The sequence below is a fragment of the Urocampus carinirostris genome, chromosome 15 (genome assembly GCF_059441175.1).
Source record: "Urocampus carinirostris isolate Australia breed hairy pipefish chromosome 15, RoL_Ucar_1.0, whole genome shotgun sequence".
NCBI classification, from domain to species: Eukaryota; Metazoa; Chordata; class Actinopteri; order Syngnathiformes; family Syngnathidae; genus Urocampus; species Urocampus carinirostris.
The window spans coordinates 31,850,172-31,871,732 of NC_142363.1; the positions used below are offsets into that span (position 1 = coordinate 31,850,172).

General features: G+C 40.0%; 1 protein-coding gene across 1 annotated transcript; it reads left to right on the forward strand.

Moving 5' to 3' along the window:
- Positions 1-389: 389 nt before the first annotated feature.
- On the forward strand, positions 390-14,614 carry LOC148352176 (protein LBH). Its single transcript, XM_088355227.1, has 4 exons — positions 390-533; positions 11,685-11,742; positions 11,922-12,072; positions 13,440-14,614. The coding sequence occupies exons 2-4, from the start codon at positions 11,686-11,688 to the stop codon at positions 13,499-13,501; spliced, it is 270 nt and encodes an 89-aa protein (XP_088211353.1). The 5' UTR covers positions 390-533; position 11,685; the 3' UTR covers positions 13,502-14,614.
- Positions 14,615-21,561: the final 6,947 nt, after the last annotated feature.

The following is a 21,561-nucleotide window of genomic DNA, read 5'->3' on the forward strand; positions in this document are numbered from 1 at the left end:
ATAACTTCATATTAATTTAACTAATTTAATACCCGTTATCTAATTTAGGTTTTGAGGATATTTTACAAAACATTTACCTGACAAAAGATTCAAAAACGTCAACTGAATAATGAACTGTTTCTAGCGTCGCTCCCGAGTTAGTGTTGCATTCAAATACACGTCGTAGTTCACAAGTTCAGAGAACACGATTGCTCTTTGAAAGCGGGTAGCAATTTACATATTTCAAACACAAATACGCATATTTTTTCCTCAGACATTTAAAATAATTTAGGTGTCCGAAAAGTCTTAATGAGAAATATTGAATGACAGTCGTGTTTGTAGGGGTTTAATTTCCGACAGTACTCAAAATGTCCGTAGCGCCTCCAACTACGCATGCGCTCAACACTTTGCTGGGCAACTTGATCGGCTGCTGCCTGTCGCCCACAATAGTCCGAATTTTCATCAGCATCCTGAATCACCATCCTCTTCAGCCAGCAGCATCACAGGCATCAGGAGTGTAATGAAGAGCTTCTTCGTCTAAACCCAAACCACAGGTATGAAGAAATCACCTTCATAAAAACAAAACAATACTCTTATTGTATATGCAGTTAAGTTGAGAAAGCAACAAGCAATTATAGGTTGCTCAAACTTTCTTGAAATGGACATTTGACACATTTGGTTTTGGTACAGTGAACAACTGTACAATAATATCAATTAATTTGCAGTGTCAGTGTGAAACTAAGCTACTCTTATTTTATATGCATTTTCATAAAGAAAGCAACAAGCAAACATAGGTTTCTCAGGCTCTCTAACTGGATTATTCCACATCTTTGGTTTTGGTGTGTAAATCTTTGGACAGTGAACAACTGTACAGTAATCTCTATTTATTTGCAGTGACAGTATGCAACCAGGCTACTTGCTGTGAAGAAGCTCAATTATTCATCATACAACACATGCGGTATTAACATTTATGCGGTGTGATGACAAAAAGAGAACAGGAAATAACATGAAGTCACCACAAACTTGCTTATTGTGTTTAGAAACTAATACTTTTGACAATGCTTTTGAGCTTTTTATCCTGTATATGTACCTGTCAACCTCAGCCAATTGCTACCCTCATTATGATTGTGATTCCCCTTATTAAGCGATAATAAACATTACAAACATAACGCGGCATGCAAAACAAGACCGATTATGTAGATTGTAGAATAAAAACTAATATAATATGGGCAAAAGGAAGTTTATTTTATTTACCAAATAAACCACACAAACAATTATTTCAGCGTTTTTCTTAGTTCTTTCTCCCACTAGCAGTAAATTTAGTGTTGCTTTTGATACTTTGCTTATTCACGATGGCTGTTGTACCAAAAGATCATGAACGCTGTACATGAGAGTTGAGGGTGGTAATGTGGCAATGGCTTTTGGGCAGAAGCTGTTTCTCATTCTGTTTGTTCTAGCAAAATCATCAAAAAATATATAACATGCAGGGTAAAATGTATAAAATAGGGGAAAATGTATAAGTTGATGTAATTTTATAGATTAAAAACAGTAAAAACTGATTTTGCCTCATGGGAAAATGCTTGATTTTTTTTCCCAATGAAGATTTTGACCTTTCTCCTCAATTGCAAATAATTTCCTGATTTTGTAGTGTTTAGCTCACGATAAGAGCGCCCTGATTTTTTTTCTGCTTACAGTTGTTTTCTCAATTCTACCATATTTGCGGTTGAGTCTCATGGCTCTCATGGCAACCGCGTACAAGAATTGCCTGAGGACAAAATATTTTTTCTCTCCGAGTTTGCATAATATGTTATTTTTAAATAAGCTGCTCTCCTGTGGCATCTTTCCGACATTTGTATTGGTGGTTGGGTCATTACTTTAAGTTCAAGGTGACTGACTGGCAGTCCATTCAAATCAAATGCAAAAGTGGTTCTCCATTGTGTAAACAGAAGGAGTTTTAATGGTAGAGCAGTAGTATTATTATTATTTTAACTCATCGTTTTATTGAGTTTTCAAAAATTTTCCATTAAAAAAAAATAATAAAATCTAACCCCACACAAACTCAAACAGTTCAACATCAGAAACAGTACGGTTAACTAGCAGTGTGGTGCAATGCACTACAAATACCGAAGTGTTACAGATTGTGGTTGGGATAAAATGTTACCAAAGACATCCCATTGGTCATTAGTCACATTCAACCCGTATAATCTTCCCAGCATTTTTCCACAAGCCAAAGCTTCCATCATCAGTTATCCAAACATTTATGGTTGGGCTATCCAGGAGCTTCCAGTGTCTCAAATTTTTTGGAGCGCAGGTCAGGATTCCAGATGTGTCCGAGTGGGGCATCACAGTAATGTCTCAAAGATGACACAGTGATTTTGTACATTTCAACAATTTTCTTCTTCAGTCAAAAATATTTTCCCCTAAGGAAGCACTTTGTGGAAAATTCCCAAAAAAGCGTACCTCTCTAATGGCTACACTTTCTACATTAATCCTCCTTGAGTGGGTGCCATTCTGTAAAGTCTTGATGGTGTGAAATAATATTTATTGATTATTTTGTATTGGATTAATTTGATTCTAGCTTCTCTTTCATAATCCTCTGATTTCTAAAGAATTCCCTCCAACGTTTTACAATCCAAGTTACAGAATAGGTCCTTCCCAACCCAGTTTGAGGTTATCACATGAATTCGTATTTTTGTAGAGGCACAGTTTATACAATCTGGAAATTTTGCGATGTATTTTAGGTAAATGGAAATAAAGCCCCATTGTATTTTTATGTTGACTAGAGTAGGGTATTTTCACCAGGCAGTGCCCAATTTCCAAATATTTTCCGAAATGCCAGCAACCTTCCAGGTGAAAGTCACTCAACCTCCTCATACCTTTTCTTAAGCACTCGTACCAGTAAACAGATTGTCCTTTGATTTGTACTTTGAGGATTACGCCGTATTAATACGTATTTTGGAATGCACTGTGAAATTTTGCAGGTTTTGTGTACCAGAGATTTTTTTGGGTGGTAGAGCAGATTATTTACAAGTACCCATATTAAGCTCTCTTTATCTATGGTGTGCTTGTTGGGTGAAAACACGACTGGGAATACAATTGGGAGAATTCAAGCTCCCGTCCCAGCTCCATATCTCCACAACCCCCTCTTTAGATAAACACACATTTCTTCAGAGGAACAATAGCAGCCTCAGATGATGGAAGATGTCGTGATGGACGCCACGCACAAAAACCCTCCAAATCAGCTGTGAGCCTTGCACGCTCGAGCAAAGAGTTCCACTCACTCAATTCATCACAGGAATCTCATCCCGTCGTCCCCATGGCAACAGCAGCTGCCGGTCCATCGCTGACTGATCGTATGAGAAGTGACATAACTTGTCAGGACAGCCCAATCGAAGGCTGGGTGTCAAAGCTCAGTGTCTGGGGAGCCGGAATGGAGGGGGAGTGAGTTTGAAGAGGGAGGAGAGAAAACACTTCTGTGCTTTGAGGTCTTGAGAAGATGGGTAATAAATTGTGTGAGGTACTTCGAGATGTGGTTGAAAAAAAGGGTTGAATCAGGGTGTGAAAATGTTCAATTCGGTGTTTTCTGCCCCCACTCAGCCCTCTCTATTTTTGAAATATGAAAGTGTTTAATTTTAACTTCTGTGTCAAAAAGTTGGGTTTGCCACAAGATAAACACATTCCGCTTTTCTCCAATATAATTTTTTTTAGAATTCCCTCCACTGAATAAGATCTAAAAAAAACATTAGGGGCGGCAGTAGCTCAGGAGGTAGAGCGCTCGTCTTGGGATCAAGGGATCCCAGTTCGAATCCCGGCTCGTCCGTGTTACATGTCAAAGTGTCTTTGGGTAAGACACTGAACCCCTAAATCCCCGAATAAGCAGGTTAGCGCCTTACATGGCTGCAAGGCCGCTATTAGGAAATGTGGAGCTCATTGTAAAGCGCTTTGGGAAGTCATTGACTTGAAAAGCGCTATATAAATGCAGATAAAATATGAAAATAAATACATTAATGTGTAATAAATTAATTCATCATTCGCTGGTGCTGCTCTTAAAGGGACGGTATGTATTATTCAGTCTCATCCTAGACGTTAAAAAATGTCCTTCATTAAAAGAAAGAATATTGATCTAAATAATCAACAGGAATACATGAACTATCACCAAGACGTGTATTCTTTTTAAAGAATACTCACGAGTTGAGGAATTTTTCATTTATTTTACGCAACAAGAGCTTCACCCAGAGGAAGATGACGTAATTTTCTACGATGTTGCTACTATGGGGACTCAAAAAAATAATAACCCGGTGAAAGGATGGCCAGAAAAAATACAAGAAAATAGTGCTTTATGGTCATTATGAGTCTTCGTAGTTTGCATAGATGGTAAGGCGCCCGCTTTGAGACTGGGAGGTCGGTGGTTCGCGCCCCGGCCGAGTCATTCCTAAGACTTAAAAAGTGGTCGGCGGCGCCCTCTGTTGGCTGCGGCTGCATCGGCTCGCTACAACGGGTCAGGTGCAATCGACATTTCGTTCTGTGTACATTGTTACACAGAATGACAATACAAGGAAATTATTATTATTATTATACTGTACTTCCTTGCGCCTTATAGTACTCGTTTTCAGTTGCACTACACAATACAGTGACATCTAGTGGTTGAATATTAAAAATTCTCCCTTTACAACCGCACGATGCTTTAAAATTCATCTAGAAAATACCACTACATTTTTTTACTTAAGACTGGGGCCTCACACTATTATCCACGAGTCAGAGACCCCTGGTTAAAAAAAAATACAGTTTTATAATTGTCAGGCGGGACGGAAGGAAAACTGAGATCACTTGCACTCGTTTCTTGTTTTTTATTGGAAGGAAGGAATGACAAGGCGTGATTCTTCGATCCGTTGTTTGACGGATTGACGAGGCTTGACAGGGGGGTGAAGGCTTGGCGGGAATGGATGTGGACAGACGTAATCGTTGTGTTGTTGGTCGGGGCTGGAGAAGAAGGACGTCGTCGTGTTCGGAAGAGTGATCAGGAGACGGGCAGGGCAGGTCGTAGGCAAATTCAGAAACGGGTCAGCAACGGAGATCAAACAGAAGAAAACAGGAGGCAGGCAAAGAGTCGGAGGTACGGACTTTCTGAGCAGATGGCAACAGGTAGCATAGTACAATCAGACAGCTTGTTTCCGGAAGCTGAGGATTTAAATGGACAGGGTGCGCCAATCAGATGTCCTGGTTGTTGGCGCCAAATCCTGAGCACAGGTGTTCCAGATCTGGGTGATTGTGACAATAATTATTTATATCCTATAAGCATTTTTATACTTTCTATGATTATATAAAAAAATAACAATTATCCTGTAGATTAGAAAATATTCAATAAAACCATAAAATATAAATTTGTTCTTTTTACTAAGTTTCTTAATTTTACATAGAATTAATAGTTTAATAATTCATGCTTATTTTATAGGATTCTATGTCATTTCTTCTGTACTTTTCTCTAAAAATCACAAAGAGGCCACTTTTAATACAAAAATAAATTGTCACGTCTATTCTTCCATTTTTTAAATATTATTTTAACCATTCTATAATAGCATGATATTCTTTGTTTAGTCTTATTTACAGATTTATAAATTAACCAATAAATTACTGCTGTTAATATTTTTTAATAATAAAACCATATTACAACATCATTTATATCTTACAATAATATGTAATATAAAAATTAAAATATATTATATAAAAATAAATTATACTGCTGCTGCAATAATTACATTATTTAACATAACACTTACACAATAGTATTTTATACAAAAAGTTGATTTTGATATTAAAAATGTTTCTTTTTGATGAGTTTTAACTCAAAAAACGAGAGAAGACATTAATGGATTTCGAACTTGTAAGAATAACAGAGCCTTCAGATAAGGAATTCCAACACGTTCTAAGGCCCTCCACTCAGCCCTCTCTTTTTATCAAATCTTCAAGGTTATAAAAAGCAGATCAGCATTTAAGGGGTGTGGATATCAAAGAACAGCAACATAATTGGCCGATAGCGACAATGATGTAATAGTCAAAACAAAGAACAACAGTGTGCAATAATAGTCAAAATAACAGTGGGAAATATTATTTACTGGTGTCCAATATCATAAACATAATACACTTATTAACAAATATTACGCCTTAAGAAATAATATTCTTCATAAAATGTAATTAATTATACTACTAATATTGTAAGCACGGCGGCGCAGTGGTTAGCGCATGTGCGGCACAGTTCATGTCTTGGGAACTTCCTGCGTGGGTTCAAATCCAGCTCCAGACTTCCTGTGCGGAGTTTGTATGTTCTCCCTGTGCTTGCGTGGGTTTCCTCCGGGCACTCCGGTTTCCTCCCACATTCCAAAAACATGCGTTTCAGGTGAATTGGCTGGTCCAAATTGTCCCTAGGTGTGACTGAGTGACTGAGTTGTCTGTCCCTGTGTGCCCTGCGATTGGCTGGCAACCAGTTCAGGGTGTCCCCTGCCCACTGCCCGATGATTGCTGGGATGGGCTCCAGCACCCCCACGACCCTACTGAGGATAAGCGGTGTAGCTGATGAGATGAGATGAGATGAGACTAATATTGTAAATACTCTAATGTTCACTCTGCCCATACTTTATTTACCCCTCTGCCCTTTCGGAACTATGCAGTCGGTGACCGTCCCGACCGACATCTCCATGGCGATAAAGTTCACAAAGCAAATCGTGGCCGGCCGTTGCCAAATTCCCAAAAGCTGCTGACTACAAAGAGAAGAAAAGAAACATTTATGTGTGTAGGAGCTTTGCAGAACATCGAGGAAAGCCCCCATCACGGCGATACTCTCGTCAGAGAAAAGCGTGAAGATAAAAAAGACACGAGCCGCCGTGTTTAAAAAGCATTGAAGGTTGTTTGAAGAACGTTGCGTAACTAGGAGACGGATAAAGGCCACATTCAGACTATGGCGAGTCAGTATAAGAGGGCGCTTAGGAAAGGCTGAAAAACAACCTTTAAAACATTTGAATACAAGTTGTACTTGATTAAATAAATATACCATAACCAATGTTCCCTGTAATTTTCCTTACGGGTCTGAGCGTTCACACAAAGTCGGTGAGCAACGCTTGAAACAACAGTGAGCAACAGCAATCCCAAGTGTTGCAACTAAATCATTATCAAACATGTCCAAAACTTGACATCACGTTACATTTTGTTTGTTTCCGGCAATGCAACATTTTTTTTCACTTTTGAATGAATTGACTCATGTATTATTGCAAAGGTTGTACCGCCTACAAACGTCATTTGTTTTTACAACAATTCTTTCACAAGATTTCCATTTCTTTTTTTTCCCTGGTATCTTTTGTCGCATAATACTAACATTTTTGGGGGCTTATTGAGTCGGTTGCACGATACAGAACTGTATTTATTAAAAAAAATTTGTGGAAGTACAATGTTGGCAACAAGATTGACTTGGTATAATTGGAAATTATTTGAATGCAACACAAACTTTTTCTTCTTTTCCCCTGTTTTTTTTCCCATTTTTTTAAATTCCTTTAAAAAAAATCTCATTGTGTTTATTTTTCCCGAGCTGTTACTTTTTCTTTTTGTTCTCTATTTACTTTTTTCCTTTATTTCTTTCTTTTCTTTTTTTCTGGCTTTTTTCTAAAAATGTTCCTTCTTTTTTCTCTTCCTTTTGTTTCTTTTTTCTCAGCTTTTCACTACTTTTTCATTTTGGTAGTTTTTTCTTTTTTGTTCTATTCCCCCCTTCTTTTAAGTCATTTTGTGCATAGTTTTACATAATATTTGGTCATGTTGCGATTAAAGAAGCAAAAACAACCTGAAGAGCCGTTTAGGACCCGAAAGAGCTGGTTCCTTTTAGTGAGCCGAGCCGAAGAAGCCGGTTCTCGAAAAACTTTAAAAACTCACACACGCAGTTTAGAGGGAACATTGCGCTGGATAGATTTTCTTGTGCGCTGAGAATGTGCAGTCAGTGCACAATTGCGCACGCGCGCAGCTTAGAGGGAACACTGACCATAACTGGGGTCACATGAGTGCAAGAAACTGCAGCTAAAGGGGGATGCGGTTTTTTTTCCGTAGGGTTGAGATGATGTAAAATCCAAGATTCGAACAGATCCAAGACTTTGATTGTTGTGAATTAAATAGTGATTGATATAAATGTTGTAAAACATATGCAACAAAATTGGACATGGCACTCCAGGGTAAACATGTGTCATGAACCGGAACAGGAGAACCCAAATGCGTGACGTTTCTCACACAAGCCTTTTATTTTACGGGAAATGGGGCAGTCATGCACGTTAGGCAGCAGTCTGGCTTGGAATGACAGGAAGCCCAAGGCCGTCGAGATCGATACCAATTGCCCGAGCACATAGCGGACAGATGGGGTCGATACCGGACAGGACGGGACACACAGGATTGATATCAAAACAGGATATCGAAATTAAACAGGACAAACTAGACAGGAACGAAACTGGAGATCAACAATAAACAGGACAAAAATAGACTGGAACGATACTGGGCAGGAAACACAAACGAGAAAACGGACAGAGTCAATACCCACGTCTTGCGGGGCAGTGGTTCGTTGACGGACTGACAAAGGGTGAGTGAGAGCACTGAGCTTAAATAGAAGGGAAGCAAATCTGTCAACAAGCCGCAGCAGGTGGGTCCAATTGGGCGCCATGGCAACCGTGACAACATGTAAAATACTTAAAGAGAGAAAAAAAGACTTTCAGGATAAAAGACAGACAAAATACAAAATGGTACTCAAAGACAACATATAATAATTGTGCAATGTTTGTGAATGAAAAAGAATAGTACATCGTATGGATGAAATTAAATTGCGATTTAACAAGTAGCATACCAGATCAATAATTTTGAGCGCCTATTAAAAACTATTCAAGACAGACTGGCTTTAGAACAATTTAACACCGCTGATGAATTTAGTCTATCAAGATAATACTTGAGGACTTAAAACAGAGTTGATACTGGGTCAGATTCTTTAAGCGTGTCTCATCGATTAAAACATCTGATAACTCGAAGCCAAGATGTGATGGTTAGGTTTTGCAATGCAAAAAGTAAAATCTTACCTCACTGGTTCTCACGGGATGTTGGACAGACTCAAATGCAGGACACAAGAAGACGTAAAACGGGAATGTGATCAAACCCCTTATAAGGGGGGTTTATTTAAAAAAAAAACCTTACTAAGGAAGAGTAGAACAGGGAGTGCTGAGGAGGTAAGAGTTGAGAGGTAATCTTGGAGGTGTGAGAATCTCCAAAAGGAGACTTGGGAATACTTTTCAGAAGACGGTTGGTTGGAGTGGCAGGTCTTGGGACGAGGAGGGAAAACTTGAGTGGGACACTTGAGAAGGAAACTTGAGAGGGGGTATTAGGGTAGTTTTGGGAATTAAATATCAAAATGTACCGTTTACCAAATTGTTCGAAGGAGTTATCTGACTCCATTAACCAAACACGAGCTACATTCACCCAACAATTGATGAACAGGAAAGCCGACATTTGCACACGGGGGCAGATTTTATTTCATTAACAATTTAACTAAGTGTACTCCATTGAAAACGGACGAATTAGTGTCGTTGGAGTCTCTGGGAAGCCCTCTTCTGAAGTCCTTCAGCTTTTTTTTTCTATTGGCCATCTTCTCCCCGCACAATGGTGTGCCGGCACCTCCCATGGGCGTGCCAAGGAAGCCCAACGTGGGCTTCACAATCTCAGAGACGAGCGTCCCGATGTCTGTGGTTCCTCAAAACAACGGAGAGCATTTCTCAAAACAACGCCCGCCGTCCTCCGTCAGAGTCCTGTTATCAACAGAACTAGACAAAATATTCTGCATTTGGAACGGCCTGACCTGTCATTGAGCTAAAGCCTACTCAGTGAAAATCTTCATTGCATTATGAGTAAATCGTATAAAATCCTTTATAGTTAAATGTATAATATCCTTCAGTGGTGAGAATCTTGAAAAGGAGACTTGGGTTGGAGTGGCAGGTTTTGAAATGAATGATCTTGGAACGTGGAGGGAACTGAAGAAGAAAGTCTTGGTAGGAGAAGCTACTAGTGTTGGCAAGTGAATCTCTTGACCAGGAATCAAAATGAATCAGCACTTTGAGGTGGGAGCCTGTAGTATTTTTTGTAGAAGTTGCTTATTGTCTGATTGAGAGCACCTTGGCAGAGGAGTTCTGAGGGCCACTGGAAAATGGGTTAATGCTACCCTCTCTTGGAGAAAGCATGGGACTGCAGGCTCTAAACCATGACACTGGCAGAAAATTTTGCTCATTCAAAATATGTTTTTTTCCTTTTTTAAGATATTTTGCCAAACATAAGAATAATTGTCTAATCTAGCAGATGACATTTTAATTTGAGATATTTAATTAATCTATTCAAACACAATTGGAAAAGGGTGCATAAAATAAGCAACATGTTCTGCCAGTGGCTAGAAACAAAAAAAAAAAACACTTAAATTAATCAATTTATTTCTGCCGATGGGGTAAGTCAAGTCAAGTCAAGTCATTTTTATTTGTGACGCCCTTAATCACAAAGAGTCTCAAAGGGCTTCACAGGTTATTACACATTACGGACTATGTTTTTCAGACTATTATTACACCATCCCCTGATCTGGAACCAACATGAGGGCAAGGAAAAACTCATAAACCTCAACATAAACAATGTATATTTTTGCAAATAAATTAAAAAAAAGGTAATGAAGAATTGAAAAGTAGGATGTGTGGAAACTGTCATGTCAAGGACTAAAACCAAGTTAAAACCATGACTTCTTACGGTTTGAGGTTCAAACATTAAGAGGTATTTTAATGGAAAGAGTAAAGAGCAGGTCAATATTTATAGGAGTTGTGTCATGTCCTGGACGGTCGTCATGGCACCCAGCTGGTCCCGCCCCTGAGACACATTGACTTGATTGCGTGTGGGATACTTAAGCGCTCCTTTTGGGACTGCCCGTTGCCCGACCATTGCTTAACTTGAGGAAAGACCTGTTCATGCCCGTTTGACCTGAGTATTACCTAGTTTGAATTTTTGGTTGCCTTTAAGCCTGTTTTGTTTTGTCTTTTGTCCCTTCATGTTGGACAACTTCTCATCTCATTAGCCGTACCGCTTATCCTCATTAGGGTCGTGGGGGGCTGGAGCCCATTCCAACCATCTCCAGGCAGTGGGCAGGGGACACCCTGAACTGGTTGCCAGCCAATCGCAGGGCACACGGGGACAGACAACTCACTCGCTCGCTCATTCACACCTAGGGACAATTTAGACCGGCCAATTCACCTGAAATGCATGTTTTTGGAATGTGGGAGGAAACCGGAGTGCCCGGAGGAAACCCACGCAAGCACGGGGAGAACATACAAACTCCGCACAGGAAGTCTGGAGCTGGATTTGAACCCACGACATGAACTGTGCCGCACAAGCGCTAACCACTGCGCTGCCGTGCTGCCCTGGACAACTTTTATTTTCTAAATTAAAGTGGCAGATCGTACACGCAAAATGAGTTCACACTTCCTGCCTCCCTGTCCGCTCCGTGACAGGTTGAGACTATATACCAAAAACACAGACCGACTGAGTCTAATTTGAAACAGAAACCAGCTTCAGGCATGTTCCCTTCCAGTCAGAATATTTAAACCAGTCAACAACTGAAACTTTCATGCTTCCAGCTGGTCTTGATCCTGAGGCCTTTATGTGTGCAGGATGACTGAGGTGATGAACTCTTTGGAGTCGGGTGCCGTTGGAGGCGACCAGGAATCCGTATCCTTCCAGAAGTGGCTTTGCTATATGAGCCGATGTCTTTTCCAGAAGATACCATGCTGTTAGCAGCTGCGCTAATCCAATTTTTACTGCATAGTTGTCCTATCACATGTACCGTCACATGTTTTCGCCCCGGCTTACCGCATCACTGCCGCAGTCAACCTTACATAGACTTGCAGATATTTCCAGAGTCCCATGAAAGGCATCCAAAGTTGTCCAAGAGGCTCCCGTCCATTGTGGTGGAGCCGACAGACGGGCCGGAAGTGGAGAGCGGCGAGCTGCGGTGGCCACCGGAACCCGGCTCACCAGATGCTCAGACCAAATCTGTTGGTGAGGCATACAAGAATAGAATAGAATAGAATAGAATAGGATACAGTGGAACCTCGGTTTTCGAACGCCCCTCAGTTCGAACAAATCGGAGTCCGACCAAAAATTTCGAGAAATTCTTGCTTCGCTGTTTGGTCAAAAAAACGGAGTTCGAACGCCGGTAATGGGTGAGTGCGATGCTGAGCGGCATACGGGTGTAGATCGCTCTTTTTGTGACCAACTGTTATCGCTTTCACTTTAATATAGGTGTACGAAGTCTTTCAGCCCCTAATTATGCCTCAGAAGAAAGTCAGTGCAAGCAGCAAAGTTGCTACAGGTGAAAAAAGAAAAGTAGTGCTTACAACTATTGCATTTAAGAAAGAAATAATAGCAAAATGTGAAGGAGGTGTGCGAGTGTCAGATCTTGCCTGCGCCTTCTGCTGACCACCACAAAGGTAGGAAATCCTATTCATAATTCTTTTCTTTATCCTTTTTTTCAATTTTTACACGTTCATGTTAGCGTAATCTTTCGTACGGAAGATTACGATAACGCGAACGTACGATTAGCCTGGGTTAGCCTTATGTTTACGATAAACATTCAAGGTAAACATTCAGGGTGTTGGAACGGAGCCCAACATTCAGGGTGTTGGAACGGAGCCCCCTTTCCAATGAACCGCTCACCACTTGTTGTAGAGACCCGGTTGCTAAATGACTTGTAAACGACCTGATTTTTTTATTTTTACACGTTCATGTTAGCGTAATCTTTCGTACGGATGATTACGATAACGCGAACGTACGATTAGCCTGGGTTAGCTTTATGTTTACGTTAAACATTCAAGGTAAACATTCAGGGTGTTGGAACCGATTAAAACGATTTTACATTACTTTTAATGGGAAAAACGATTTCGGTGATCGAACAAATCGGTTTTCGAACAGGGTTCTGGAACGGATTATGGTCGAGAACCGAGGTTCCACTGTATACCTTTATTGTCGTTGTTACAAAATGGGTTGAACATATTGTGACAACGAAATTGGACGTGGCACTCCAGTTTCACATTTAACAGTGAGGATAAAAGAAAACAAAGAAGATAAAGGAATAAAGAAGATAAAGGTTATAAAACAAAACAAACAGAGTTGGTGGATACAACCGAAATGTTTGATGTTTGATTTTACATTACACATAGTCCAGTGTTTTGCTCAGTCCACATATTGAATGGATTTGGGAGTACAGTCCATAAACATAAACATTTCAGCGGGAATTTCACTAAAACAAAAGTTATTTTTACACCCGTTACATGTATATAGATTCAAGACACAGATTAATTTAGTCTAAATTGAATAGGGAAATGAGGGGAAATCAAACTAATACAACTTTTGTGTTACACTTACAGGTGATGTCAAAACTGAATCTGGTGAAGGGTCTTCAGGGACAAAGGCACAGTCCTCCAACTGATACCCCCTGGTAGAAAAACTAAACTTCCATGGTTCCGCCGATTCACTAGTCCACGTATGGACGAACAAGTCGTCCAGTAGAAAAGCACATCACGCACAGTATGTGTGTGTGCGCGTGTATATCTGTGTTTACGTATTTCGCTAATATACCTGAAAGGTTTTTACTATCTTTTTTAAGTATTTTGACTGGCAACTTTCATCATAAATAGTCCTTTAAATGCAGGGTTGGGTAGGGTTACTTTAACTGGATTACTTTCAACTCGGCTCGGTGGCCTTGGGGGTATGGCGCCCGCCCCGAGACTGGGTGGTTGTGGTTCAAGCCTCGGCCGAGTCATACCTAAGACTTAAACATTGGTACCTGTTGCCTCCCTACTTGGCGTTCAGCATTAGGGGTTGGAATTGGGGGGTTTGGTCACCTAATCACTCCCAACAACTCAGTTGGGTTGAGCAAGGGGGCTGGGAATCCCCTCCTCTAAATCAATCTCCCAAAAAGAGTCAGAAATGACTCTAGCCACCTCCCACTAGGGGGATATGGCTGTGGTATATATATACTTTTGGATTACTCCAATACCAAGTATGCTAATAAAAGACAAAAGAAAGTAAATATGAATAAAATGATGACTCACAACATGTGGTAAGCTTTCTCTCCTGGCTTTGATCTCTTTGATCTCTGGCAAAACTAACATAAAATGCGACAGAAACAAAATGAAAATAAATCCAAACAGCTTGCCAACATCTTTTTTGCCGTTCCGTGTATTCCGTTACTCCCCAAGCCTGCACAAAATGGAGTCATTTTATTCATATTTAGTTTCTTTTGTCTTTTATTAGCATATTTGGTATTGGAGTAATCAAAAGTAATTGAAAGTAATCAAGTTAAAGTAACCCTACCCAACCCTGTTTAAATGGCACTTCAATCTTATATGGGGGAGCATCTTACTTGTAGAGCTTACTTGTCTTTGATACGTATCAAACAAAATGCTAAATCGTATAGTGCCATTTGAGAGTTTGGACGTTTGTATTTCGACATTTGTGTGTATTTAAAGATGTACTACAAACTCAACTTTTGAACTTTCTGTTACTGTACCTTATTCTAATAGTAAATACTCCCAAACAATGTTCCCTCTAATTTTCCACGGGTCTGAGCATTCACACAAAGTCGGTGAGCAACGCTTGAAACAACAGTGAGCAACCGTAATCCCAAGTGTGGCAAGGTAATTCATTATCAAACATGTCCAAAATTTGACATCAAGTTAGATTTTGCTGAGTTTCCGGCAATGCAAAATTATTTTTCTCTTTTGAATGAATTGACTCATGTACGATTGCAAAGGTTGTACGGCCTACAAACGTCGTTTGTACTTACAATTCTTTCACAAGATATCCATTTCTTTTTATTTCCTGATATATTTTGTCGCATAATATTAACATTTTGGGGGGCTTATTTAGTCGGTTCTAAGATACAGAACTGTACTTAATCACATTTTTTAGTGGAAGTACATTGTTGGCAACAAGATTCACTTGATATCATTGGAAATTATTTGAATGCAACACAAACTTTTTTTTTTTTTTTTAAATTCCTTTAAAAAAAATCTCATTGTGTTAATTTTTTCCGAGCTGTTACTTTTTTCTTTTTGTTCTCTATTTACTTTTTCCTACGTTTCTTTCTATTCTTTTTTTCTGGCTTTTTTTCAAAAATGTTCCTTCTTTTTTCCTCTTCTTTTGTTTCTTTTTTTCTCAGCTTTTCACTACTTTTTCATTTTGATATTTTTTTCTTTTTTGTTCTATTCCCCCCTTCCTTTAAGTCGTTTTGTGCATAATTTTACATAATATTTGGTCATGTTGGGATTACAGAAGCAAAAACAACCCGAAGAGCCGTTTAGAACCCGAAAGAGCTGGTTCCTTTTAGTGAGCCGAGCCGAAGAAGCCGGTTCTTGTCAAACTCTACTGACTTTACTTTTCAACTTCGTTCGACATTGACTTCAAAATACCGCATTTTGACTTAAGTCGCTTCTTAATTAGCAATTTCGAGCCCTGATTTTTGTGCGCTGGCTAGATTTTCTTGTGCGCTGAGCTTAGAGGGAACACTGCTCCCAAATAATTCTGTGTGCCAACACTGCTAATGCTACATTTAGTACCGGAGGCTACAATTTGTCTGTATAGCCCTACAAATTTTTAATATTACTCCTGGTGCGAGGACTGTAGTATTTAGTGTTATTTTTCCTTCAACACAAACTAGCTAAATCACTAAATGATGTGTAATACATGACTGTTTATCATATTTTTTAGCTGCCACGTTTTTTGCTGATAAAATAGGAGGCCATTTTGTTTTGTAAACCCGGGTAAATCCTGGAAGATGAAATGCTGTTACTAAAAAAAATGGTGATCTTTGTGACCCAAGAGAGTTTGTGTGTTTTTTTTAGATTTTTATTTCATCAGCCCTCCCACATTTCCCCACCCACGATTACGCATCACAATTTTGGGATTATATGTAAATGATTATTTCGATTTTTTTTCACGATACATAACCACCAATAAGGTTTATAAATCAAGTCAAACCAAAGTTAAATAGGACATCTCACAACCATCGGATTTAGCAATATATTCAAGTGAAAGGTCTTTTAGAATAACTATCTTGTTTGGATATGTTTTAACGTGACCCTAAAGGATTTTCTAACTCGAAACACTAGTCTAAACTCACCATTTTGATTACCGTATTTTCCGCACTATAAGGCGCACCCCGAAAAAATTGTTTTTGGTCCTATTTTTGGCATACATAAGACGCACCGGATTATAAGGCGCTACAATGGGAACGTGGACAAAACAGTCAGATAGTTCAGTCCAACTTTAACAAATACGTGTCGAGAACACGTGGGGATGCGGTGTCCGTACGATGTCACTCAAATGCATCGTTCGGAAGGTTAAAGTCTTGGGATTCAAGAAATGCCAACCATTCCTTAGTTTCTATTTTCTTTTTCGCTCGCAACTTTACTGTGCATATGACAATAAACACTTGGAATTGAGTTGCATTTAAAAATAGACACTCCATTCCATCCATTATCTGCACCGCTTATCACAGAAACATCGAGTTCAGTCTGAAACAAGATACAGGGATAATATATATAGCCAGAGTAGCTCACCGAAGTCGTTGTGTTCATAATAATGTGCAGCCGTGGTCCTCTTATATCCGTGAGTTTAGTAAATCCAGGAGAATAAAATATTTACAAATACAAAATAGTAAAAAAATGCTTTCTGTATGCCGTCAGCCACGTGCTAGACGCATTCAGCTTTTTCGGCCAATTGCAAGCTTTGTTTTGCCGTTTAAGCCAATGCCAGCCTGTAAATGATAAAAAGTATCCGCCCCTTGACCTCCGAATAACTTTAGCCAATAGTGATCGATTGAACTGATGATTGACACATCTTTTTCGGCCAATTGCAGGCTTTGTTTTGCCGTTCAAGCCAATGCCAGCCTGTAAATGATAAAAAGGATCCGCCCCTTGACCTTAGAATAACTTTATCCAATAGTGATCCATTCAAATGATGATTGACACATTGGTTAGCCAGTGAAACGCCGGTAAATAAATCCCAGCATACACCGCGGACTAGTTGGCGTTCGGGGGGAAAATCGAGTCGGCGGATGCTTGCCTTAGTTGCAAGACTTTGCGACTTAATATTGATCCATATATAAGGCGCACTGTATTATAAGGCACATGGTCAGCTTTTGAAAAAGATAAAGGCTTTCAGGTGCGCCTTATAGTGCGGAAAATACGATACTACTAAGTCTATAGAAAACGAGTTAATCCTTATTGACCAACTATCATACAGGCCACTTGGAATTTTGTTGTTTTGGCCATAAAAGAGACAAAACAACCCAAATATCTGGCACAGACAATTTAATAACAGTTTAAAATGAAAATTATAATGGATTATAATGAAGTACAGACTGGAACTCAACATTAACTGGAAAAACTGGAAAAAGGAACGGTTCTAAATACATCAAGACATTTTTATAGTCCTGCTATCTCAGTTGTCCATCTATTGTCAACTATTTTTCACCATGACCAGGCGTTTTATGGTCCTGTGTAGATAGTGAAGCAGTTCCTGGAGACAGAGACCCACATGACCCATTATGACCCATCAGTACCCCAATTCATCAAAATTACTACAGACAACCAAAAAGGCTTGACAAAACGCATTATTTATTACGGCCCCGTCTGTGTCATTTCTTGCCTGTGAATGGTCCGTTGCCACACGTGGATGCCTATGAGATACGATAGTGGGAAGTTAATGCCACCTTGTGGGTGTTTTCGAGAACTACTTTTGGTTAATTTTTTTTTTTTTTTTTTTTTTTTTGCTGCAAAGCCATCTTCTCTTCTTCCAGGAACCCTTCGAATTTTCTCTTTGGCCCAACGGTCGCGGAGTGAGGGTAATTTAAATAGTTCCCCATATATATATATATTCCTAACGAATTAATTATCAAAATGTATCGTTTACCAACTTGTTCAAATTAGTTATCTGACTCCATTAACCAAACACAACCTACATTCACCTAACAATGCACGCTCGTTTCTTGATGGAAAAGATGAACAAGAAACCGACATTTCCACAGGGGGGCGGGTTTAATTTCTTTAACAATTTAACTAAGTGAACTCCATCGAAATCGGCCGAATGAGTCGAATTAGTGTCGTCGGAGTCTCTGGGCAGCCTTCTCTGAAGTTTTTCTAGCCTCCTCCTCTCGGCCCACGTCTTTCTGCAAGATGGTGTGCCGGCTCCTCCCATGGGCGTGCCAACGAAGCCCCCTGGGTTCCACCATCTTGGAGAAGAGCGCTGCGATGTCTGGAAAACTCAAAACAGCGGAGAGCGTCTCTCAAAACATTGCCTGCCGATCTCGGTCATCAGGTCACCTCTGCGTCTGGATGCGCTGATCATCTTATTAGCCTCACGTCCTGTTCCCGCCATTCCTGTAAACAATATTTCCTACCAGGGTGCACTGAACTTTCACTGCTCTGAACTTAAGCCTACTCGGTGAAAATCTTCATCGAACTCAGTAAATGTAACTTGTATTTGGACAACAATTTAACTAAGTGAACTCCATCGAAATCGGTCGAATTAGTCAAATTATTGTCGTCGGAGTCTCTGGGCAGCCTTCTCAGAAATTTTTCTAGCCTCCTCCTCTCGGCCCACGTCTCTCCGCAAGATGGTGTGCCGGCTCCTCCCATGGGCGTGCCAATGAAGCCCCCTGGGTTCCACCATCTCGGAGAAGAGCGCTGCGATGTCTGGAAAACTCAAAACAGCGGAGAGCGTCTCTCAAAACATTGCCTGCCGATCTCCGTCATCAGGGCCCCTCCGCGTCTGGATGCGCTGATTACGTCCTGTTCCCGCCATTCCTGTAAACAATATTTCCTACCAGGGTGCCCTGAACTTTCACCGCTCATTGAACTTAAGCCTACTCGGTGAAAATCTTCATTGCACTCAGTAAATGTAACTTGTATTTAATCGTATAAAATCCTTTATAGTCAAATGTATAAAATCCTTCAATATATATATACATATTGTCATTTCGCTTGGTGAGCCGGGTGTAAAAGCCGGAGGGACGCATGTGGGCCTCGATACATAGTTTTCCCACCTGTGCTTTTTGGTGAACTCAAAAGCATCGCGGACTGACATATAGTAAGTGCACACCACGACACCATCGCCCTCATCCGCTAGTTCGCTTTGACAACTTGAGGAAAGGTCACATTTCCGTCTGGCTAAATCAGAGACAGACACCTGTGTCATTTTTTTTGGTCTCCTTTCCACTTCTGTCTCTCTCTCTCTCTGTCTCTCTCTCTGTCTCTCTCTCTCTCTCTCCCTGGATGTGACCTTTTCCAACGGCAACTCAGCACGGTAGCGCTCCTGGGAAAACGAGGGCTTGCCGGAACTGTCAATTACCTTGCAAATGTCACATTTGTATTTTTCTTTTTTGAGGAGGTTAGGAAAATGTGCTAAACGCGATTGCTCGATTGTGTGAAAAGAGATTGACGTGTCACTAAGCAAAATTAGATCACTTGATAGTTTGCATACATGCTTTAACTCAGGGGTGTCAAAATACAGCCCGCGGGCCGGATCAGGCCCGCCGACGGATTGAATCCAGCCTGCGAGACGACGCTGAGAGATGCGCGAGATAGATAGATAGATAGATAGATAGATAGATAGATAGATAGATAGATAGATAGATAGATAGATAGATAGATAGATAGATAGATTAAATGGAAATAAATAAATAAATAAAGACAGAGGGAGAAAAGAGAAAGAACGAGAGGGATAAGGAGAAAGATGGAGAGAAAAAAGAGAGAAAGAGAGAAAGATATAAAGAAAGAAAGAGATAAAGAGAGAGAGGAAGAGATAGATAAAGAGATCGAAAGAAAGAAAAGAAAAAAGGGAGAAAGAAGGAAAGAAAGAAAGAAAGAAAGAAAGAGAAAAGGGATAGATAGATAGATAGATAGATAGATAGATAGATAGATTAAATGGAAAGAATGAAAGAAAGAAAGACAGAGGGAGAAAAGAGAAAGAACAAGAGAGAGAAAGAGAAAGATGGAGAAAAAAGAGAGAAAGATGGAAAGAAAGAAAGAGATAATGACATAGAGGAAGAGATAGATAAAGAGATCGAAAGAAAGAAAAAAGGGAGAAAGAAAAATAAAGAAAGAAAGACAGAAGGAAAAAAAGAGAGAAAGAGAAAAGGGATAGATAGATAGATACATAGATAGATAGATGGATAGATATATAGATAGATAGATAGATAGATAGATAGATAGATAGATAGATAGATAGATAGATAGATAGATAGATAGATAGATAGATAGATAGATAGATAGATAGATAGATAGATAGATAGATAGATAGATAGATAGATAGATAGATAGATAGATAGATAGATAGATAGATAGATAGATAGATAGATAGATAGATAGATAGATAGATAGATAGATAGATGGATGATAGATAGATAGACACTTTATTCAGATAAAACAGAGCTGCTGTTTTAAATATCTCGACTTGATGTCACCAAAGCCAGGTGCCACTCAAGAAGAAACTGTAGCTGTAGTTTTCTCTCTCCCTCATTTTCTCTTTCTTAGTCTCTTTCTTTGTCTCTTTCTCTTTTTTTCTCAATCTTTATTTGTCTTCTCTTTCTCTCTTTCCCTGTTTTCTTTCATGATTGCTGATTCAGGGCACCTGTGACTGCCCAATTGGCGCCAACCCTGAGCGCTGATTGGTTCAAAGACTCTTTGTAAACCCCCAGCTTCCAAGAGGAAGCTGTCAGACCGTTTGCGAACCTATGCTCCCAGCTAGGCAAGCTCCATACCTTCCGACATTTTCCTGCCGTGTTTTCTCCTGCCTGATACCTGTTGCCGACCTGTTTCTGGACCCGTTTCTGCCCTGCTCTTCCGTCCCGGCCATCGAGCTGTTTTGCCCTGTTTCCTGCCTGATACCTGCTGCCGACCTCTTTTCTGGACTCGTTATCGCCCTTGCTCCCCTGTCCCGGCTGTCGACCAGTTTTCCCGCTGTCTACGACTATCCTCGCTCGACACGGAAGTGCCACCTCCGCGTTCCTGCCATCAGCTACCCGTGTCTGACAATCATCGGATCGTGGAAGCAAGCACTGCTCTCTCCCTTTATCAATAAAACTGAGTAAACGAGCGCTACTGGGTCCTGTCTCCGTTTCTGGCTTGTGACATTTTCTCTATCTCTCTTTCATTCTTTTGTCTCTCACTCTTGTTCCTCTCTCTTCTCACCTTTTCTCTCTCTCTGTCCCTCTTTCTCTATTTTTCCTCTCTTTTCACTCATAGTCTTTTTTTCTCTTCTCTCTGTCCGTCACTCTTCCTCTTACTCTCTTTTGCCATTTCTGTCTTTTTTTCTCTCTCATTGTTTGTCTCTTTTTCTTTTTTTCTCTTCCTCTCTTTTGCTCTCTGTGTCCCTCGCTTTTTTGACTATAACACATATTGTTGGAAAAGTGGTAAAATAATCCTTCAGCTGGTTTATACGAAAACTAGCAAACAGAAATATGACACGAAATGTGCAATAACCTGC

Coding starts and splice junctions, on each gene's coding strand:
- LOC148352176 (XM_088355227.1), top strand. CDS start 11,686: ATGACTGAGGTGATGAACTCTTTGGAGTCGGGTGCCGTTGGAGGCGAC. Junction 11,743..11,921: donor TTGGAGGCGACCAGGAATCC/GTATCCTTCCAG, acceptor ATAGACTTGCAG/ATATTTCCAGAGTCCCATGA. Junction 12,073..13,439: donor TGCTCAGACCAAATCTGTTG/GTGAGGCATACA, acceptor TTACACTTACAG/GTGATGTCAAAACTGAATCT.